General features: G+C 40.5%; 1 protein-coding gene across 3 annotated transcripts in view; it reads left to right on the top strand.

Moving 5' to 3' along the window:
• Positions 1-23,201, top strand: part of LOC102784371 (enhancer of polycomb homolog 1-like) — a 35,445-nt gene extending 12,244 nt beyond the window's left edge. For 2 of the 3 annotated variants that reach the window (XM_087846302.1, XM_035911315.2), the window contains 13 exons: positions 1,637-1,796; positions 3,504-3,649; positions 4,091-4,297; positions 4,899-5,047; positions 7,780-7,933; positions 9,037-9,195; positions 9,436-9,525; positions 9,709-9,857; positions 11,425-11,837; positions 17,194-17,318; positions 17,773-17,920; positions 19,443-19,854; positions 21,503-23,201. In XM_087846302.1, the coding sequence (XP_087702428.1) occupies positions 1,697-1,796; positions 3,504-3,649; positions 4,091-4,297; positions 4,899-5,047; positions 7,780-7,933; positions 9,037-9,195; positions 9,436-9,525; positions 9,709-9,857; positions 11,425-11,837; positions 17,194-17,318; positions 17,773-17,920; positions 19,443-19,854; positions 21,503-21,575 (2,325 nt within the window). In that variant the 5' untranslated portion in view covers positions 1,637-1,696 and the 3' untranslated portion in view covers positions 21,576-23,201. Of the gene's footprint in view, positions 1-1,636; positions 1,797-3,503; positions 3,650-4,090; positions 4,298-4,898; positions 5,048-7,779; positions 7,934-9,036; positions 9,196-9,435; positions 9,526-9,708; positions 9,858-11,424; positions 11,838-17,193; positions 17,319-17,772; positions 17,921-19,442; positions 19,890-21,502 lie in introns of all 3 variants that reach the window. The other variant, XM_087846301.1, reaches the window with a different exon arrangement.
• The last annotated feature ends 493 nt before the right edge of the window (positions 23,202-23,694 follow it).

Genomic DNA, 23,694 nt, shown 5'->3' with positions numbered 1-23,694 from the left:
AATATTATGCTTTGCCTGCCAGACAAGCCTAGACAAATGAATTGAGATTAGGTTTAAAATGACAGCTAAGAAATGCCACACAAACACTGAAAGATAATGAGCGAAGGGAACTGGAGAGGATTCACACCCAGGAGGTGCAGGATGTTCAGACGAGTGCGATTTTTATTTTGACCCAGCTGACATGTTTGTCCCTGACTCTGATGATGAATACACCCTAGAGGAAGAGGAAATGTTGGCAGCACCATATGAAGCCAGTGAGGGTTTCACAAGGGATGGAGAGATGACCATTCATGTAGCAGGCCTTTCCTGTTTTGGAACATTTTGTATTTGAACAACTGCCATCATGCTTTGCACTGACAAGTAAGATTGCAGTAGCTGATGTTTATATGTTAAGTGTAAATTTCTGTTTTGTTTCTGTGTTTATTTCATTCAAAGGTTAGTGTGATAAAAGGATTGTAGACTTTAAACTGGTTTGCAGGGGGTTTCCTGCCTCTTAAACAGGTATACGAAAGGCTGGATTTACAAAGCTGAGTCTGGGGTTCCTTATTTAACAGAAGTCTGTGATTGTTCTTGTCGTATCTATTGCTGTTTGATAAACAACAATGGTGTTTATGCTTCACTAAATGAAGCCCAACTACGAAAACATTATTACTATCCTGGTGTTGATTTCCAGGAAGACAAAAACTAAACGAAATCCTGGTTAATTTTGGGTGTAAATTTGAGTATAGATTTTTTTTCTGGCACAAGATGTAAACAGTACCTCAGTCTACTATCAGCCAAAAATATTTCAAACATCTGCATTGGCTCAGAATTTCATAATTCTGTATTTCAGTGTGACAGATGGAATAAGCAATGCCAATGTTTTTTGTATTATTTCTTCTGTGCCAGGGAACTAAAGAAATCCCCAAAATGAAAACAACATTTAGGCAGCGCTAAATTGAGCCAACACAATAGATAAACATCAGCCGCTGTCATCTTATTTGCCAGTATACTGATGAAAGCCAGCCAGACCATAATCATTGGCCAGCCTAAGACATTTGCAGAAAATGGCTAATATCAGCCAGTCCTGACGTGCATCCTTTGGTTTTACATACGGATACTCGATGTTATGTACGTGAAACATTTCACAGCTCTGTCCTCGCAGACCTTCCTCTGGAGGTCGTCCAGTGAGAGGTTTAGGCTGTAATCTCTTTAATGTGAGAGGTCTGAGGCCACAGATCACATTTATTATCGTGTTAAGTACAATAGTTTAAGCACCTGGCGTTCTTTAACATCTGGACTGCTTATGGTTATTAGTGCTGTGCAGCGAAACGATATCATGCACCTCATAATGAAACAACTTTTGATCATAACTAAATCACTCATTGTCATTGTTTCCATTACACACTGTTGTACGTACATGCAGATGCACAACAGAATGAAATGAGGGGGGGGGGTGATGTGTAAAATGAGTATTGAAGTAATTAAAAGATTTTTTTAGTTTGTCAACTTGTAAACAAGATAGTTTAAGAAAACAATCCGGAGTCTTTTTTTTAATAATTCTTTGTGTACTAATTTCTCTTGACAAATCAAGATACGGATCACTGCACAAGTCTTTACATTTCTTTCTAAACAGCAGCTTCTTTCTCTCTTTCAGGAGCACCATCTCCAGCGGGCCATCTCGGCGCAGCAGGTATATGGCGAGAAGCGGGACAACATGGTTATCCCCGTCCCCGAGGCGGAGTGCAACATCACGCACTACGAGTCCCTCTACCCCGGGGAGTTCAAAATGCCAAAGCAGCTTATTCACATACAGCGTGAGTAGCAGGCTGCGTGCAAGTGGATTATCTTCTTAGCTGTGTTAGTGGTCTGTGAGCATGTGGTGATGTTGCTGTTTGGCTGCACCGGATGGCTTCAGGGTGTTTATTCTGCTGATTGAGAGATTTTAGTGTTTGTGGTTTTGATGAGAAACCTGTGAGTAATTAGTAGGGGTGGGGGAAAAAATTGATACTGTGTAGTATCGTGATATTTTGTTGACTTCAGAGCATGTTGATCCTTTTTCTGAGCAAGAATCCTGACATTCCTTCACTGTCCAAATGCGTTTAACTTTTTTTTGGCAGCAATAAACATGACAGTTTACTTATTTTCATTTAAGACATGTTATATTTTAATTAAGTTTAAAACTTTTTTATTTAATGTAAAATTATATTTTGTTTTAATTTACTTTCAAATTCTTCAGTTGCTGAAGGGGCTGCATAGTTTTCATAAACTGCATAGTTCAGAATAGCTATAATTGTAACAGATGGTTGCGTTCAGTTAAGTTGGACTAGACTGTAATACAAACCGTTCAGTTTGTCAACAATAAAACTGAAATGAGAGAAAGACTGAGTGTGAGACTTTGATATTAGATAAAATGAATATTGATAAAGTTTACCTTTATGTACAGAATCTGAATATCGCAAAATATTTTAAAAAATTGCAATAATATCGTATCGTGCGTTAAGTATTGTGACAATATCGTATCGTGGGATGTATGGTGATTCCCACCTCTAGTAATTAGAAGCGCTTTCCTAAGAGATGTGTATTTATATTGTATGTTTTGTTGTCTGGACGGTTTTCTGAAAGTTAGAGCTTTTTCATGTGGACATAATATTGACACACATAGTTGTTGCTTTCTTTTCTTAAGAAAACTTTAAGATCAAGTCTTGTTGTTTGGCATTTACTGTAGCCATGAAATGTCCTGTGTTCGCATTAGTGAAATGTCAAACTTTGAGACTGCTGTTGCAGATACTTTCACCATAATTTGGCAGTCATCTTAACATTTTAAATGTAGGGGCGGCGAGGGTAACACTGCAAGCTTTTCCAAATGCCACTGGCTTTGACAGGTTAATGTGTTGATTACGGTGGCTCTGATAGTGGCTGTTCAGTAAACATCTTATTTTTTCACCCGAGGGCCACAGTAGTGACAGCCACTTTGAATTTATTTTCTGCAGAATCTCAATGTCAGCTTGGCAGGGCCAAAAAAAATACAAAGCCAGGGGCAATATTTATGTTCAAATGGTAGATTAAATTCACATCTCATATTTGTCCTAAAGTGTTGCCTTATTGAATGGGTGAAAGCACACAACTAAACTGAAGCACAGCGCTTTGTTATGATAAAATGCTGTTTACTTTTTGAGCAAAGTTCGGCTGCAGTTGGCTGAAGATAAAGGCTTCAGCAGTTCGTATCCTATGGGTTGTGTTATTGACATTGCTTGAAAGGCACTGTTGCTAAATACAAAATGATGGTGAATTATAAAGTCTCTGTATTGTAAGCCCAGGCTTTGCTGACTGAAATGTGTCATAGTCATCTAATATTGATTCATCAATTTGATACACACTGCAGCCTCGGCTGGTATTGTTCAGAAAAGTGATGTTTTGTTTAGTTCAGCAGCCTCATTCCTGCAATGTCTTTGAAATATTTTCTTGGCTGCATGTGTCTCTCCAGTAACCAGCTCTTTTTTTTCTTTCTTTTTTTCCCACAGCTTTTAGTTTGGATACAGAGCAGCCAGACTATGACCTAGATTCAGAGGATGAGACGTTTGTGAATAAGCTGAAGAAGAAAATGGAAATCACTGCTCTGCAGTTTGAAGAAATGATAGACCGGCTGGAAAAAGGCAGTGGACAGCAGGTATATGTAACCCTGTGTGGGGAAAGTATTGCTTTGCATGCACACAAGTCTTTTTATTCACTTTACACTGAATAAAATGTACACTCTGAGTCACTTTTTGCATTACTCCATTATGTTTAACTTGTATTTTAGTCATTTGAGAGGCCTGTCATTCTCTTTGTCAGTGGTTTCTTTAAAAGTTACTATTTCTGACTTTTCTTTGACGAATCAGCACTTCACGTGACTTTGAAAAAGACAAAATATGAGTTTATGTGATGTGCCTGAAGGCAGCGCGACTGCTTAAAATTTAAAGCCTTTGTTTTGTTGTGTCTTGGTCTGTTCATAGTGACTGCTTGTTTAAACCAGCTGGACTTAATTATTACACATAGCTGAGCACTTATTTCCAGAATGATGTGGCTCAGGCCATTACACTAACTTGGTCTGGCCTGTGTTGCTCTGTAGCTTGTCAGTCTACAGGAAGCCAAACTGCTGCTGAAGGAGGACGATGAACTGATCAAGGAGGTCTTTGACTACTGGAGCCGGAAGAGGAAAACCAGCAAGGGTGGCTGCCTCATCCCCAGCGTCAAGCAGGAGAAGAGGGATGGCTCTAGCACCAGCGACCCTTATGTGGCCTTTCGCCGACGGACAGAGAAGATGCAAACTAGGAAGGTAGGACTTTCTAGCCAAAAAATGAGTAAGATAAAGGCAAATAAAAGGACATAAATTATGCTGACCTACATTTTATGTGCATATTTGAGTTGTAGAAGTCTACTGGGGCTTCACCAATCCAACTTTTGAAGATAAAAACCTAGAACCCTTGTATTATCTTTTTACCAACGTAATTATATAAGCAGTTCCCATGGGGTTTGGCATGGTCCAAACATATTGGCTTTAAAGTGGTTCAGATGAGGCAGATAAATATTTTGTCCCTACAGTAGTGTTCCCCTAAGATGAAAGATGAGCAGTTGAATATTTCCATACCTTAACCTTTTTAAAGATTTTTGAGTTAAAATGGAAAATAATTTAAGGTGACATCCACCAGACACCTCACGGAATGAGATTATCACAATATTTAACTCACAATATGACATTATTTTGGTGTTTAAAAAAGTTTTTTTTTTAGATTGTGTGATTTGCTGACTATTGCAGTAACATTGTGATTAATCACCTTTTGTCTATTGCAGCTACGCTTCTGTATTGATGCAGTATTCACAAGCAAAATGTTGGAATTTAGATTTCTGACACTGAATCATCACTGCTCCGTTTTCAGAATCGAAAGAATGATGAGGCCTCATATGAGAAGATGCTGAAGCTGCGCAGGGACCTGAGTCGAGCTGTCACCATCTTAGAGATGATCAAAAGAAGAGAGAAGAGCAAGAGGGAACTGTTGCACCTCACACTGGAAATTGTGGAAAAGAGGTAAGAAAGTCGACTAAACTGCACCTTGTCAGACAAGTAGTTGCTATAAGGGAGACCTTTTCACTTGTACTCTCAAACCGCATGCCCCACTTATCTGATTGGATGAGATTTTCAAAAGCAGGTCATTCAGGGTAATGGCTAACGGCTGTGCCCTTGTCCTGTTTTGGGAATGCTTTCTGATAACATCTTAAGAAGCTGAGATGATAACAGTGTGGTGTTTTGGACAGTTTATGTGGTGAACCTCCATATTTGATTACCCTGTTGTTTACTTGCCAAGTCTGAAATTCAGCACAATGCTTGTTTGCATGACCGATCATACAAAAGTCAACCACATATTTTCTGTAAGGCTAGGCTTCACTGCTCCTGTTAATTGGGGTCACAGTTAAATGCACTTTTCCATGCAAAGTTCACCTTGTTTATTCAGTAGTGTTTGGACCACATTAGCTCAGTGATGTCTGGGTCCTGGTCAAGGCTTTGCTTTCCCCTGTCTTTTAAGCGGTATAGTGGACTGTATCTCTGTATTATAAAATATAAACTTTGTGTTTTCCAAACTCCATTTTGGATTGTCCTCCCTCCACCCCCCCAGTGGAGCCTTTGCAATCCATCTAAACATGACATCCGAATGGAATGAATTTACTCTGAAAGTAGCTGTCAGCGTGAGCTTAAATTGGACCCTTCTCCTTGAAGTGCTTTTCATTTGTAGTGACATTTCAATTTCCTCTTGTTATCCCGGCCTGGTTTCTGCCTGCGCATCACAGCTAGTGCTCACTCGCAGACTGGACCACTCTGTTCCCAGTAGGTAGTTTTTCCCGGTCACTTTATGATGCTATGCTGCTGTAGAGGGGCTCAGGTGTAATGTCTGGTGGGTGCAGTCTGTCATTTGTGTGTCTCAAGCCCTTACTGTGCATCAAAGTTTAGGTTCTTTTGTGTTTAAACTGTGGTTGCATGATGTTAGCAGTTATACATTATTCATGGAAATGTTAGTGATAAATTGAAGTAGTTTACACAAATTTCCTTAATATAGCTTAATATAGTCAGCTAAAACTATGTGGGAGATGCATCTGTTAGAGCCTGAGCGGTCTTCATGACAGTATGTCATCTACAAAATTTAAGACTGAAGCGAATAAAAACAACTTGAACCTAAGTGTGTAATATTTCGTAATATTCTGTCTAATGTTATTGTTAAACTGACAATGTTGCCTGAAGTAAATATTAGGGATGCACTGATCCAACTATTCATTTCTGATCCGATACCAGTCTTAAGTAAACAAACTCTGCTCCTCACTGTGAAACTCGGAAGCATTCTATATTTCTAAGGCATCCAACCCGCCATTGCTTTGCTGTTAACGTCCTCTATAACAAATATGCAGCAAAAAAAGAGAAGTCATCGCAAGTAAAAACCGGGCACTCTGTCCATCTTCACAGATCTGGAGTTGAGTGCACTGTTACTTTGTATCCTGTACACTTCCAGCTTCTTTATTGATGCATTCCGGCAGCTCATACACTGCTGCTGATTTATTGTGTAGTAAACTGGATCAGCTATAGATGGGCTGTTGTCAAATATCCGATTGAGCTTTTTTTTACCAATAATTGTTCATACTTACTGTGTGAGCTGATAAAGCTGAAGTTGGCAGGAGTGCAGTTGTAATACTAAAAATTAGGGGTGCAACAATACTCGTATCGATATTGAACCGTTCAATACAGTGCTTTCGGTTCGGTACGCATATGTATTGAACAATACAAATTTTTAAAATTTATTTTATCAACTTTTCTTCTGACGATGCTGTCTGTGTTGAGCGCTCAGTGAATCTGCGCTCGACTACTCTGCCTAGGCAGATCCACTGAGCGCAGCGCAAGCTAGCAAGACAGAAGCTAAGCTCGTTGCAACGTGGCAAATTGAGCCTCCCCCACCCTCATTCAGATCTGGCCTTTGGAAGCATCTTGGTTTTCATGTGAAGTATGACCCTGATGGTAAGCGCGTCATGGACAAAAGTAAAACAGTATGTCGGATGTGACACGCAATGCTCAATTACATTAGTGGAAACTAGTGCGTTAGCGCAGTTAGCTTGTTAACGTGTTGACGCTGTCCAGCCCCACACACGGGGCGATCCGTGGTAACTCGTTAACGGAGATTTGCCGCGTTATGGCGTTAATGTCATTTTAACGAGATTAACGCTGACAGCACTAGTGGGAACACAACAAATATGGTCTGCACATTTACGCTGACATCATCCTCGTGCAAAGACAAGTGGAAGCAGACAAAAACAACAAGCACGCATGCTACAAACTTTACCCGAGTCATTTAGACAGCCGTTAGCACACGATTCTCCTTATAGGGACCTGATATGTTTAATATGCTGCTGAGAATATAGCCCAGAAGAAGCGTATAGTATAGCTTTTATTTTGGAAAGAGACATTTCTCTGTAATAAACTCTCTTTTCCAAAGATGAGTGATTTCTCGATCGATAGATTTTTTTATTTTTTATTACTTTGTTGTTTCAGCAACATTAAATTTAAAAACTGTACTTTTGAGTTAAAATATATATTTATAATTTTAATAAATTACAAATTAAAAAGGCATCAACATTTTTTGTATCAAAAAAATATCGAACCGTGACACCAAAGTATCGAACCGAACCGTGAATTTTGTGTATCGTTGCACCCCTACTAAAAACGTTAACTTCTGTGCTTTGAGTTTCCTCATATTTTGCCTTTCTCTCTGTGTCCACCAGGAATGTGTTGCCAGACTTTGGCAGTGAGGTGATGGCAGAAGCACTGGCACAGCGGGCTCTGGTGAAGCCTGTTTACACCATCCCCATCATTCCCCTGTCCAGCAGTAACCAGTACAGACATCAGGACCACTTGGACATGAAGGACTACAAGAAAGTAAGGACATGTTCATCAGGAATCGTACAAAAAAAAAAAAACACATTTCCCTCCTTTCAGCTCTGTCTGTGTGTGTGTGTGTGTGTGTGTGTGTGTGTGTGTGTTGAAACAGAATGGCGAGCAAACTACGGGAAATTGTATTGACTTTGAATTCGTCCTTTAGTTGAGTCGATTCACTCAAGCTGCTTAATGCTGTACTCTGTATTGGCACACTGAGTCATACCAGACCTTGGCATTTTCATTCTGAAAGGGTGCATGGTTCGAAATGACAACTAGGTCTAAATTATTAAAAATAATTTCCCTTATGCACAAGAAACTGCAATTTTGTACTTAAATTTATTATAGTATAACAGTTTTTAACAACACACAGGAGCAAATGTTGGACAGTGTTTTACCACAATAATATCCTGTTTATCCGTTAAATGTAATGATATAAAGCTTTGTTTACATATTATAGCACTTAATTACTTTGCACAGTTGTGACCTCAGTGTCATCGTAACTTCATTAGCTCCAGTGTCCACCAGCTCTCCCCTTGCCCTGCAATGAGACACCCATTTCCCCTTCTTTTATCTTCTGCCTCCTCCTCTTCCCCTTTACCAGCTGGCTGACCTTTTGCTTTTATTTACACACGTTCATTTTCAGTTTAACTCTACCCCTCCTCCCTCATCACTCCAACCCTTATTTTTTTCATTGATTAGGCACAGCCGTTCTTCACTGTAGCCTCCCTGCCTCTCTGTTTGCTTTGTCCCCAGAGTGTAAGGACTGAATGAAATCCTACTAATCCTAGCAGAAGTTGGACCGTGTTCAGACAGGGAGGGGTTGTCCCACTGGGGAAGTTTGGGGGTGAAAGGTGGCACGGGGTAGATTTAGGAGGGAGGGGGAGGACAGCCATCTGGCTAGGCAGCGGCATCTGGCACGTGCCGCCATCTGCATATCAATGCCTCTCTTTACTTGCTGTTGTTTCTGCACACACTCTAGGCGCCTGTGCATAGACCACCAACACTCAATTGCCGCCAGCAGTATTGTGTCGCGTATGAAAAAGCGTTCTTGATTACACAGACTGCAGTATAAACATGTTTTCATTTCCTTTCCTTCTTCACAGCCTGAGAAGACGGAGGCAGTTCGAACCAAAAGGAAATATGAAAAGAAACCCAAAATCCTGCCTATGTCAGCGCCTCAACATTCAGGGCCCTCTGTGTTCAATCCCAAGGACCTTAACCAGTATGATTTCCCCAGCTCAGATGAAGAACCATTCTCACAGGTAACATTTGGTTCCAGCCCTTCTGTTGTGATGCAATTTCAGTGGGATTTTTACAGAGACTAATATTACACATGAACAAACATGGAACAGAAGCTGAAAGCAGTGTGACCTAGCTGATATTGTGTGTTCCATCTGTAAAAACCATGTTTGGCTAGTAATACATTTCTTATTTTCCCTTTAGGAGGGCATGAATTGAAGTCCCTAGCTTTTCCTTTACTTACATTTTTTTGTGTCATGTAGATCCATTCAGGTTCCTCAGAGGCAGAAGAAGAGAATGACCCAGATGGCTGCTATGCGTTCAGGAGGAAGGCCGGCTGTCAGTACTACGCTGTGAGTGCCCTCCTGTGACTCCTGTGCTTCTATTTATAGTGCAAACAGCAGGCTGGCCAGTCTGGCTGCTCTCTCTTCCACACGCTACTGGACAGAACAATGCAATAATGAAATCACCTGTTTTATTTTCAACTTCTGTTTGTTCTCAGATCTAATCGTTTTTTCCCCTTTATCTTCCCTCAGTGTCGTCCAGACCAGAGTGGCAGCTGGCCCTGGGTAAGCCCGTCAGATGGTGGGCTCGGCGACCCACGCTTCTGCTACTGTCTGACCTCGCTGAACATCCCAAGGCGCTGCATAGGTTTGTCAAGGCGCCGTGTGGGCAGAGGCGGCAGGTGAGTTCAGTCTGGCTGTTACAGAGCCTTTGAGGGTCATGCATGTGCAGATCATTTGGGTAAATCAACCCGCCCCAACCCACTCTAACAAAAAAGAAAAAACAGTGTTATTTCTTTAATTATTCTTGCAAAGCACTTCATCCCTTGTTGCTGACATGAAGAACAATAAGGGTGACACGAAGGTATTACAATTCATGGTTTTCATGATGTACCAACTTCCCCAAATTCTGGAGAAATTAAATATGAAATGTGTTTAGGAATGTTGCCAGTATCAAATGGAGCAGAGGAAATTGAGCCAAGTGTTAGCTGTCACTGCCAAGGTTGTTTACCATTCCAACTGTTTGGCAGGTTACCAGCGACCGTTTGGCAGGCACATTTTATTATAAATATCAAGCTGGCAGGTGAAATGAACATGACAGTCCCATTTTAGGATTTACCTGTCACTGTAGCATGTGTTTAGTTTAAAAAACAAAACTTAAATGTGCCCTGAAGCCTTTTCTGATATCTCCTCAGTATTCACACAGACAGTTAAATACACTGAGCTGGGTAGCAGCTTCCTCAGTGCCAGGTGTGAAAGAGACCAAACGAGGGTCACGCAGTATCTGCTCCCCGGGCACACATGAGATAAGCAATGTTCTGTTAGTGTCTGCAGTGACCTTATCAACTTCCCCAAGGGAGATTGAAGGATTCCTCTAGCTCTGAATTGAAACATCTTTTCAATATAATGTACTATGGTAATACTCGATCGTGTTAGGAAACATGGAAAGTGGGTTAAGAATAGAGTGGCTGTGGGGTTTGTAATGTCAGTGACGGTTCAGTTGTTTGCCTTTCTTGTTTTGTTTAACAGGATGTCTGTAGGTTGATAAAGTTTTGTGTTTTTTTTTTAAGATGATATTTTGTAACAAACACTCTTTAAAGGTGTTAAATTGTTTTAAAGTTGGAATGGTCTCAAATGTTTTCATTCACTTTTTAAAAATACATTAAAAACACAAAGAACTGATTTGATTATGTTCAGTTTTAATGTGTATTTTAACTGCAAGTTGGTCTTAAACTTCAAATAAAGTGTTATTTAAAAAAAAGAAACTTAACTAAAACCTGTAAGACATACGTATAAATTGTAGTAGTGTGCTTCAGTGCATTATGTTTTGGGTTGTTTTCTGACATTTCAAGCACAATTTTAAATATTATAACTTCTTAAAATGTCTCTGTATATTTTTTTTAATAGGGCTAGAACATGGCTTTGCACAGTTTGAGTGATAAGGCTGTAGACTTCTAACAGCAGTTGTCTCCCTTTTTGCTCTATTTTACCCAGCTGAACCTATGAAGTAATAAGCTACACTTATGTCATTACAAAAGTATTCTGTTTTTCTCATGAATGAGGTCCTATGAGGTCCTCTCCAGTGAACATTTTTATTATTTCAATGGTAAACAGGGAAATGCTTTACTCAGTGCAGTCATTATCGTAGGACCTTGATGTTGTGCTGTTAATGACTAAAGCATGTTTTTCATGTAAACAGACCTTTAATGACTGGTAGTAAAAAGCTCACGTAACATGTTGATGTTTTAGGATCTTGTTGGACAGAGCGCACACAGATGTAGACAACATCTGCCAGAGCCTGGACTCTGACCCAGAGCCCGAACCACTCGCCTCACCACTTCCAAGCTCTCCGCTCCACATCTCCAACGCCAGTACCTCAGAAACCAATACCTCGGACCCAGCCAGCTCCTTCCACCTTCCCCCATCTTCATCACCCCTGTCGTCATTAAAACCGAAGGACCTCAGCCAGATTCTTTTGAACATTAAATCTTGCCGCTGGAGGCACTTCAGACCACGGACGCTATCTCATCACCCTTTGGGTGGAGATTTGTCACGCAGAGGATTTAGGGATTTTAGTTGGACTGTGTCGGGACTAAACCGAACCCTGTCTGGAGGAGCCAGCGCCCAGAATCGCATTGGGCCAGCCACCACTCCTGTAAATGGTAAGTCACTTGTTTATTCTACCATGCTGGTTATTGTTTTTTAGGGATAGGATTACATTACTCGGTCACAAGTGTCCCTACGCCTGCAGTTAAATAACATTAGTTGTCTACATGGCTATAAAAAAGTATACTGAAAGGTTTAAATCACAAATGTGGGACTCTCTGGGAAGGCTGTTTTCACTTTGTGTTTATTGTCATAGCTCTGAGTGGAAGATGGTATAAAACTGAATTGTGTGTTTGAAGAAATTGGTTCATCTGAGTAAAATATACATTTGTAAGTTATTTAAACAATCTTTAATTGGAAATAGGTCAGCACATAAAATGTACAGGGAAATTTTGTTTTCGGAAATGTGTTGCTGGCATCAAATTTTTTAAAAAACAGTAAAATGTTGGTTTTGGAGCCTTGGTACCACTGATGATCACCTCATCTTTAAACAGTGCTTGCTTGGAGGGCGCTGAAATGAGAAAACCAATTCTTCTAGTTTTGAAAGCAGAGTGTTATCAAATACTGGTGTAGATACAGTGCTATGCTGTCATGTAACTTCATTACTGAAATTTTGGACTGTGGAATAATAACGGATCTCGTGGGCCATTCAGTGTTTTTATGCAGACAGTTTTCCTTTTTAAACCTTAGTCTTACTTAAAATGAACTAGGGCCTATTGGAGACTGCTGTACATGTATGCATTGTTTTTCTTTGCATGGTAAACATTTCAGTTGCGTTCAGTGATCCACTGTGTTCACTGACAGTGGTTTTCAGAGAGGTCCAGGAATTGATTTTTTTACTACAGAATCTGCGTTAGTTTCCAGCCTTGGCTGCTGCATCCAGAGATAATTTTGTTTTTTGTCTTTTGGTTTGCATTACACAATGTTGCTATTGATTTTTTTGTTTGTTGGTTTGTTTTTTGGGGGGTTTTTTTGCCAATGATCAAACTTTTTTTTTTTTTTTTAAAGTGTTTTGAAGTTTTACACTATGTCCCAACAGTTCTATAAACACATTCTGTGCTCAAAATAAGTTTATTATAGCATCAGGAGTGTGCAGCCACTGCTAGCTCCATGTCACAACTATAAACACATCATTTTGTATTTTACACACACATACACACAAACACACTTTCAGGAAGAAATACAGTTTTGTTTTCAGTTAATTTTACAGCTGCTTTAATTATGGGTGTTCAGTCATCTTCTAAGAATCTGGAGACTTGTTTGGAGTGGGGTTAGTAGAGCACCGTGCTGTACTTTATGATTGTTTTCTTATTGCTTCTTGATTTTGTCAGTTTTCAGCTCATCTTTTGTTTACAAAAACACATCCTGCAGAATTGTTTTTCTGGGTTGCACATGGAGCAGTGCAGTTAACTTTATCCACGCATAATGCAGCAATAATGCTGTTAGTTGGCATTTATTTTGGGATGTGACCTGTGTAACATTTTTTGATGAGGCACCTTAAAGGTAGATTGCTCTGCTCATGCCTGGTAAAATCACAAACTTTGTACTTTCGTTGCCCCTTTCCTTTTCATACATAAAATGATATGTTCCCCTGGGTTGGGGGATTCATTTAGAACATGGCTTTTTCTAAACAGATTTGTGATATCCTGTGAAGTGAATCAATGCTGGCGATAGGAAAACAGGGTGGTGATTTCAGAGACTGGGTACCAATTTAAAGAGGATATGAATTTATCAGAAGCCTGGCTTGACTTAGTTTACACTTATTTGTTTAACAGTACTGGCAAGTTAAAGAGGAAACTCTTATTGGTTTTATTGTGTAATGACGGAAATTAGGCACAGATGAAACCAGTTTTTCCTCCATGTCTTCTCAACATTTCACCTGCCTTTACAAAAAAGGAAAGAAATGCGACTGCCAGGTTACTTACTCACTATCACCAGTTCACTGTTTTGCTGTTCAGCCCTCACAGCTCCTGACAGTGCTTATATCTGTAAGGGATGCTGTAAACAAGTCCGGTCAACTCGGACAGATACTCCACCTCTCTGTGTGATGGGACATTTTAGATAAGCAACATGTAAAGTTTAGTCAGCTGAAAGCTGTGAGGAGCAGTGCAGTCCTGCAATACTTTGGTGTAGGAAATAAGTGGTTGTCTGGCAGCTGTGTCAGAATGAGCTGACATGTAAGAATTTGGCCCAAGCACATTTGTTCAGACATTAAGCGTCATACATTGCAAAAAATCCTCAGTTTAAGAGGAGACACAAATTCATGGGGCTTGTGTACTCATATTGTCAGTCACAAGCCCGGATAAATGGGAGTGTGGTGTTAGAAAGGTCATCCAGTGTAAAATCTGTGCCAAACTAAACATGTGGATCCATCTACTGTGGCTGTCCCTTAGTAAATAAAAAAAGAACCAATTTTCTTTATATTTTAAATATAATATTAATTAAAAATAAGTTTGGTATCCCCTGCAGGGTGTAGCCTCCCTCACCCTGTGACTGGGATAGGCTCCAGCTTCTTTGTGACCCTGAGTAGGATGAGTGGTTAAGGGGGAGTGAAATAAATAAATGGATAAAATACAGACGTTGGGGAGGTGGGGCGCACAAGGTTATCTGGTAAAGAGCTGGTTCCTGTCCTGACCAAGCAAGGGCGTGAGGGCACCTGTTAGTCTAGCTGATCTATGAATCATTTTATTGACCCAAAATTAACTAAATAGTTGAGTTAGGGTTTTCAGAGAAGGGCAAAGACGCACTACTTTATAGGACAAACGTCCTAAAAAGCAAGTAGTGAACATTTATACCAAAATTTCAGCTTTTTTTTTTTTTTTTTCTTTCAACTATTCAAAAACAAAATCTTATTTTTAATTAAAATGTCTTTTTTGCCCAGCCTTTGCTGCCACTTTTGCAAAAATTGAAATGAAATGATGTTGATTGTCTGCATGTCTACAGCCTAGAGTCATGAGGTGGCAGTCATTTAATTGGATAGCCTGTAATTGGTGGATATCTGAGAAGCTATTTAGCTTCAGACATAACTGTAAACTACATTTTCTTGGGGGGTTTGTCTTCTCTTATTAAGCATTTGAGCTCATTTTTTCAAAACATTGAGCCATAGTTTAAACCTGAATAGAGATGTTGCTGTTTACAATGCAGTGTAAAACAAACTATGTATGAAAACATGAAATACGTCCCTGTTTGCTATTGTTATTCTTGTCCTAGCTTGACACCTTCTCGGTCACAGTGCAGTGTTGTACACCGTTGAGCTCTCCAACATGTGCAAGCTCACGAAGTGGCCACAAGCCCTGCTAGCATGAACCTTATATCACTGTGCATATACAGGTTTGAAATGTACAGTCATGCCCCTGAAGCATAAACCATTGTGTGACTGTGTTTGAGAGGCCTTCAAACTGGTCTTTCTAGCTTATTTTACATTTTTCTGTACCCTGTGGCAACACGCCTACACCAACCAAACCTTTGGATCGTGCTCTCTAAAAGCCCCCCAAAGGAACTACGTTTATATACATCTACAGAAAGCCAAGTCGTGTCTGTAACTGCTTGTATTAACAATCATTCTTGAATGAGTTTGAAATAAATAAATGCTGCATGTATATGTAATTTATTTTAAATTCATCCACCGGGCCGGACCAGCAGATCGGGTTTACTGGCCGCCTACGTTTTTCTTTTGTCTGCTAAAAAGGCGGGAGTAGCTTGAATTGTAACAATATGGAATCATGTTTTAGTTACTTTATATAACATTATTAATAAAGTATCTAAAGGTTTTTTTTATGTAGTAAACCAAACACTATTTCCCTCTTTTGACATCCCTGCAGGCTATCAGCAGCCAAAGAAATCAACCAGATTAAAAAATTACGCTAAACCCAACATCTGCTTAGAAATGTTTTTGTTTCAGCTTGTTCTTACTTCAGCACCTTCATTTCTATGTAAAACAAAGTGTTGGTCGTTGTAAGCAGCTGAAAAGATTAGCTTTCTTCATCTTTAAGCATGTTGATGAAGTGGCTTGATAAAGGACCGTTATTGGCGGCCCCTTTTTCTGACTGATGCTAGAAATTTCACAGCTTTAATCAGGGTCTTTAAATACAACTATGGTATGCTGCTAAATTAACCATCTATTAACTTTACAAATGGACAAACTGATGGCTCTTGCTGCATAGCACCTATACTTAGCTGTTTTAAATTTGCCTTATCTGCTTGCTGCTATCATAACAATAGAAAACAGCTAATATGGCTTCCTTATTTCCACAAAGGCTGACAGAGCACATTAATGCACATGTTTAATTTGTCACTGATTTTTATGCCAGATGAGCTTCCTGTCGCAGCTCTGCCAATTATCTGAGCCTTTAACAGGCACCAGGAGTAAACTAGCTTGTGACTCCCAGAAGCTGGGTGTGTTACTGTTGGGTAGCTGCTAAAAGTGGCTACCTTGCATGTATGCACCAGTCAGGGTTAACATTATGAATAAGTGTTCATTACTTAAAAGGAGTTGAGGCAGGAGGAGTAGTGACCTCTTGTGTTGTTCAGCATTGTAAAGGTGAACTCTACTGCAGTTGCTAGTGAAGGGGGACTGTGTGCCTGCCTGTCAGCAGCAGTGTTAGCTGAAATTGTGTGTAAGCTGGAGGAGGCAAAGACAGCACTGTTGGTATCAATACTGTCACAAATGAGTAAATAATCCAATAGTAAGCATTTTCAGGATCAATTTTTATCTGGGAATTGATTTAACAACCATAATCTACTTGCTGACAGCTGGAGCATAAACACACACCCTTAACAGTCCTGCAGTCTTTACTGCTGTGTAGAAGCCAATTGGGCTCAACCTTATATGCTAATAACGTTGAGGCCTGCACCACCAGCATCACTTTCCTGCTGTTTCCACACTAAGCAAAACTGCTATCTCCCACCCAGTAACTTGATATATTTAATTAACATGAAAATACTGAATACAAGAAAAAATCCTCATTAGTAAGTGTTGCTTCAGCCAGTTTGCTTCACAAGTAAATTTGTAACTGCGATTAGAGGAGAAACAGTCCCAGGTGGCCAATCAGCTCGCTCAATAAATTCTTTGCCGTCACATGGCCATGGATTATGTGGAACCCTGTTTAAATGGGCTCAAACTTATCAGTGACTATTATCTTGTTTCAAAATTTTTCCAAATTTGAAATACATGATTTCTGTGCAAAACATTAATTGCAGCTTCACTGAATCAACAGAATTTCTTGTATCACTTTGATGTATACGGCATCTGTAATTGCATGTGATAACTAGGGATGGGGAAAATAAGTAGTGATGTAACCTATTGATTCCTTTTTTGATGTGGGTGTCAGCCCTTAATTCCAAGGAATGTTGAAGCAAAAAAGCGCATTCCCCCATCCTGTTTTTCACCCTTGCCTTTTATCTCATACACAGTGTTCACGGCTGAGCAGTACCAGCAGCACCAGGAGCAGCTGGCCCTCATGCAGAAACAGCAGCTGGAGCAGAGCGAACAGCAGCAGCAACAAGCCAACATTGTTCCTACAACTACCAACACACAGGTCAGTGTAGACAGACAACAATACCCTTTCTGTACCTTGTTATTGTAGTAGACGCAGGTAGCTGTCCAGCATTAAGAAGGCAACGGGATAAGAAGAAGGAGGAGGTGGTATTACCACAGAAGTGTAATATTCTGTCCAGAATTGCTGGGATGATTCTCAACACTTGTGTCATTCTCTGCAACCAAGTGGCACATTTAAAATGTGCTTTTCTGGCCAAGTAGTCAAACTAAACGAGCCAGACTTTTCCCACTGATTTACAGCTGAAGGTCACTCCCCGCATCCTTAGGAAGTGGGACACATCCTCATTCCCACGAGCAGCATTAATGCCCTTAGCTGCTTTGGCAGCAAAAGTGCTGAGCTCAGTTGTTTCAGCAGTTTCATACATTTTAACACAGGAGTCAAGCATTTGGCACAGACCCACGTTTTCTTTTTTCTACATGTCTCTGGTTTCCAGGCGCTCATATCCAAGACATTAGATCAGGCCAGCGCCCAGTTTGCTGCTTCAGCCCTCGTCACCACGGATCAGCTGCTGGCTTGTAAGTCCAAAGAGGACCCAGTACCGGTAGTCACGAGTGGAGTCAATGGGATCCTCCCAGGTGCAGGTGAGTGACGGAAATATGTAGTCGCTATGTGCATATTAGGGATGCACCGATACCGGTATCGGCCTCGATACCACATTTTCTAAAGTACTCGTACTCGTTAAAAGTCCCCCGATAACGGGGACCGATACCACGGTCTGAGACCTGTCTATGTTTGAGCGGCATGTAAGAGGTTAATCACAGGCCCCGAGTGCCCGCCTCCAGGCCCCGAGTGCCCGCCCCCAGGCCCCGGCTGCAGTTCAGAGCTGAGAGAAGGCGAGGCGAGACAAGTCAGCCGTGTGGAACTATTTCAAAGTGAACAAAGACCCGAAAACAAAGGCGGACTGCAAATTGTGCTCAGCAAAATTGTCCAGAGGAGGCTCTAAAGGTAGCGCATTTAACACAAGTAATTTAATCAAGCACCAAAATCCCAACACGACAACGAGTACAAAGAGTTTACCCACACTTATTTACCCATGCTTAGCCTACTCCCGCCTCGAGGACATTCAGGGACAGCTCAACCAGCCAATAAAGAGACTGCAGCAGGACGTACAGACGTGCTGGAACAGCACGTATTACATGCTCCAGTCCCTCATTGAGTAAAAGCGAGTGCTGGGGGTGTCCGAGCATGAACTCCCTGACTATCTCACCGCTCACCAATGGGCTCTTATGGAGACGACTGTTGCCATCCTCGCCCCCTTTGAGGAACTAATTAAAAAAAGTGAGCAGCTACGACGCACTAGCCTCTGATGTCATCCCAGCTGTGACTGTGCTAGTGAGACTTCTAAACAGAGAAACAGACGAACAAATTTAAAATTAAATTTAGCTTTTTTTATAATTATTTATTCTGTAATATGTTGCATACAACATGCTTTTCATTTTAAATAAATGTTCTTAATTCCAAACTAGTCCCTTGTTGGTTTTTTTTTTTTTGTTAAATTATAGGACTAAAGCTGTTACCTGTAAATTTAAATCATGTTTTTATTAAGTACTCGGTATCGGCGAGTACTGAAATGCAAGTACACCTCGTGTACGCGTACTCGTTTCCAAAAAAGTGGTATCGGTGCATCCCTAGTGCATATATCTTTATGTTAAAAGGAGCATGAGCCAAAGATCTTGGGTACAATTTCCAGGATACATAATAGTTGGAGAGATCAATTTAAAGTAATGTCTTTAGGGCTCAATTTTTGGAAATACTTTAGTTTAGATTGTGCATTCATGTCACCTCACAGGCTGGGGAGAAAAAACAAGCCCCAAAAAGAGCAAACGACAACAACAAAAAATAACGCTGCCAACAGCCTCACAATTACCATAGTGTTGCATCAGCACCTCTGACAGTGTCAACAAACTTAACATAAGCTTCAGAGAGATGGAAGTTATTGCAGCACTGTTGGTTAGGATTGCATTAGGTTGTGCAGGTGCACCTCTGATCTAAAATGGTATTTTGTCAATGCACAGGGAACTTTATAGCTCCAGGTTTGTGTGGCTGCCTGACTACATTAGCTGTTATCATTTGCATTCATGAGACCGTTTCTTCGTCCACCAGGTGTTTTCAAAGGTTTGCACCTATCCAGCACAACAGCAGCCCATCACCAGACCAACCAGACGACGCACACTACCACCACCGCAGCCCCCACTTTCCTCCAACCTTCCTCCAACTCGGCCACCCCTTCGCCCGCAAATGCCGTCCCCACCTCCCTCAACTCCAACCCCGGCGCTCATGCTGCAGCGGCACTGGGGCTCCTGGGGTGCAGCGCTGCCAGTGCCACCCCTGCCACCACTCAGGTCCTCCTCGGGAACAACATCTGTCTGGGCGTCACGTCGGCCGCCAGCCTGGCTGCACGCCACATCCCCCGGACCCTTGGCAATGTGCCATCCTCTGCCTTAAAGCTGTCCACCACCACCAACTTGCAGATCCCCAAAGTATCTGGAGCAACATCCATGGACATGAGCTCCAGGTGAGGCTTTGCTCAGCATTTCTAATGTGTGGCAGGTAAATATAAGTTTGTTTTTTACTAATCTTTATTGTTAAGCTTAAGGGAACTGGGATAATGCTGAGTAAGCATGAAATTGCTAAGTTCTGTTATATGTACTGTATTTAAGCTGTGCCCTATAAGAAGCATTGGACAAATGTCCCACATGCCCCCATAAAGAAAGATATACTTGTTGAATATGATCACTGTGTGAGATTGTGGCAGACATGTATGGGTTGCTGTCATGTGTAAACAGGAAACCGAAGCCAAAAAAATCAATTAAAATACAACCACGTCCAGCTATCTTTATGAGAACCATTTTTAGTTTTGTGATTACATTTAGTTCAACGTCTCTTTTCACACAATTTCAAAAGCCTGATTAAGTGCTAACACTTGAAGAAAAGAAGGTTTAGGTCAGGGCAGTGGCTCTCAAGCTTTTTTGTCATGCTCTGCTTCAGAAGCAAAACATTTTTACGCCCACCCCAACAAATTATTTCCTCACTCAAGCTGAGTTTTATTTAAAAAAAAGAAAAGAAAAAGACCTCAGTGCAGTAGTATGTCATGTCTCCATTCAATTTTTTGTCATCCCCCATCTGTTGGTGCCTCAAAGCTTGAGAACTCCTGAGTTAGGGTAAGGGTTTATCCCTACATGCTCATGCTCAGTTCTTTTTAGAGTTTTTGACTTTCCATTCAGGGGAATTTAATTTTGTTCAGGACATGAAGTGACATTAACAGACTCCTTGCCTTAACTGCATATTGACTAATGAGGCTTACACGTGTCCAGTCATCCCCAATACCCAAGAAAATACCAGCGTTTCCCCGCCACTGACTGGGGAAACGCTGGTAACAGAGCCCAGTGAATTTTTAGCCAAAATATGAGAATTGCTGATCGAAATATCATCAGATAGGCAGCTGGACAGACTTCTTGAAATATTAGGCAGATTTGGCACTCAGAGGTTGCATATTGGTTCAATCTGAGTAAAACTCGCTGCTGATCACTACATAGATGACAGTTGGTCACATTTGTAATATCAGTCAGCACTATTCGTTGCTTCAGTTCAAAACTTGAGTCGGAGTTACAATTTTTCCCCCTGTTGTTTATTGGCGTAGTTGCCACATCACTTCCTTCCCTCCTGCCTGTACACACCCTTTCAGAGTTAAAGGTTTTCAGCATCATTACACTTTGTGGCATTGCTTTCTGTTCGTTTTGTTGTTGTTGTTGTTTTGACACACTGTCACAATCTTTAATTAGTTTACAGCAGAACCAAAGCTGCCCAGACACATCATAAACCTACCTGAATTGAAGAAACATAAACATGCATAGAGGAAGAGATATTTTCAAATGTATTCATTCAGTCATCACATATTACACAGACTGTACAAAACAACTCACAAGAGACTTTATTATAAGATTGTCAGTGTTGCAGAAGTCTCAGATTAACTTTTATATCATGTTTGTTTCGAGATAAGCGCTAAAGCTTTTGCATTACGAGACACAATCCCTGGTTTAAGTAGTCAGCTGGACCTGGCAGATATGACCAAAATAACTGCCAGCAAGCCACAAGTGACATAAAGTCTGTGAGAGAAAAGTTTGAAGAACAGCAGGGATTAATGTTTTTCTTTGTCTCCGCAGGGAAAATCACGATGAAGAGAAGCCAGCACTGAACAATATAGCAGACAACACAGTGGCCATGGAGGTGACGTAGTAGCGGTGCAGCAAAGAGTCCGCTCTTTAGGTGCTGTGCATCGTAGCATCGGGAATGCAAAAGGGACGGCAGGACTCGGACTCGCAGACAGGACGTGTGGCCGCGGCCGCTCGCAATTCTCATCTCTCTCATACTTTTTAAACCTTTTCTTTCTTCCCTTTTGGTTTTTTTTGTTACTGTTAAAAGTAAAATATTGACACCTGTAAATTATGAATATGGCAAAGTTAGTATCTGTACAGTAACTTCATATTTGTAATATCCTCCCCACCACCCAGTGTATATATACTACTTGAATACAGAACTGTCCATTTGTGATGTTTTGCACTTGGGAGTCAAAGGAAAAAAAAAAGTGAGCCAAGTAACTTGTGGCGAGTGTGAGAGACGTGCGAGTTGTATAGAGAAGAGTTTTATTACATCATGTGCATGGTGCGGAGCCTGCTGTTTTTATCTATTTATTGTGCTGTGTTTACAGTTTCTTTGTTTTGTTTTTTTAATTTTTGTTTTGTTTTGTTTTGATTTTTATTTGTACACTGTACCTTTTGTTGGTTCCTGTGCTGTAGTAAATGTTAGGTAGCTACGGACTCCTGGGTATTTTTGTATATTGTGAACACAAAGCAGGTCTCACCCCCCCCCTACAAACAAACACACACACACACAGATTTATTTTGGCTCCCCGTGCTTCTCTCTGTGGATCGTGTTAAAATCAGTGGTGACATACATACAGACCTGGAGGCCAGGAGAAGTGGGTGGAGGAGGTGGTTGAAGAGGAGGTGGTTTGGTTCCCTCATGGAGAGGCACTCCTCTCTTCAGGGGGCTTCCATTAACATTATCCCAATTACAAGTAACAAAACAGGGATGAAGTCTCTTCCCAGAAGCTTCTGCCGCTTCTGATTTAAGCACTATTGTATTTTCTTTTCTTTTTTTTTTGATGGTTTTGATGAATATCAATGCTGCTTTTATATTTTATTTGTTCTTTATGGGGTTGTCCTTCATTTTCATGCAAGCGGAGTCCCCCGTTTTTGTATTTGTTTTATCCCACAAACATTTTTATGTAAAAGAAAATCAGTTATTTTTGTATTTTTTTCTCTCTCTTGTGGTAAACTTGATTGTAAGCCTTCGTTCATTGAAAGACTTCATTCTTTTGTTTGTTTGTTACTTGTTCATGCATAGGTGATAAGGGAGGTGAATGGACAGTAATCGCTGTACGTGTTTCGTCATTCCAGTTTTTAATAACAAAAAATGCTAATGAAGGGGCAGAGAGTTGTGAGAAAGCATCAGTTCTCTCCTCTCTTCCCTTTTCTTCAAGTTCTTTTTTGTTTATTTCTTTTTTTTTCTTCTTTTTTTTTCTTTGAAAAAAGAATCTCCAGACGGCTGCAAGGCCAAAAACCACAAGTATTGGGTGCCTTCCTTTGGGGAATTTTATGTTCTCTCTTCTATGAAGAGTTAGGCACAAAGGCAGCATTACTTAGTAGTGCTTCTCGTCTTTGTCAGAATCTGAATGCCCAGTCCAATGGCAGGATATATCCTTGAGGTTTACTTGTCCCACCTGGAGGCTGAAAAGACTAAAAAAAATGTGACAAAACTCTCACTAAAATAAGACAATAAAGCCCAGGGCATTAAATGTGATTTGTTCAGACCCTTCTTTTATATTTGTGTGTCTGTGTGGGTGTTTTCAAGGTTGCCAAACTGTACAGATAATACAAGTGAGGTTAACTTTGGTTTTTCTGCGAGTTTACTTGTACATGGTCAGAAATGTAAGGGGTATACTTAGGCACCCACTATCAGGTCAAAAAAAATCGTGACACTGAATTCCTCAAGCAGTTTCACTGGTATTTACATTGGAAGTCTTACCGAACAGTATGTTCAAATTACACATATATGAATGTCATAAATAATGTAGGCTATTAGTAGTTTGATATTTAAGCTCTGGCTACATAAGTCGGCCACGCCAATGTTTTACCCATGTTTTAAATAAAGTCTTTGGGTTTAAAATTTAAGTCAAATTACTAAAACTGACTTGGATCTTTCAAAAATACTCATTACTTTATTCTGTTGCATGTAAGGAAAGATTGATAGCTCTCACAAGTGTGATTCTTTACATTTTAGTTGTGAGTACTCC

This window comes from Neolamprologus brichardi, chromosome 9 (genome assembly GCF_056152115.1).
Source record: "Neolamprologus brichardi isolate AB-2024 chromosome 9, ASM5615211v1, whole genome shotgun sequence".
NCBI lineage: Eukaryota > Metazoa > Chordata > Actinopteri > Cichliformes > Cichlidae > Neolamprologus > Neolamprologus brichardi.
This window is presented reverse-complemented; position numbering and strand designations above follow the sequence as displayed.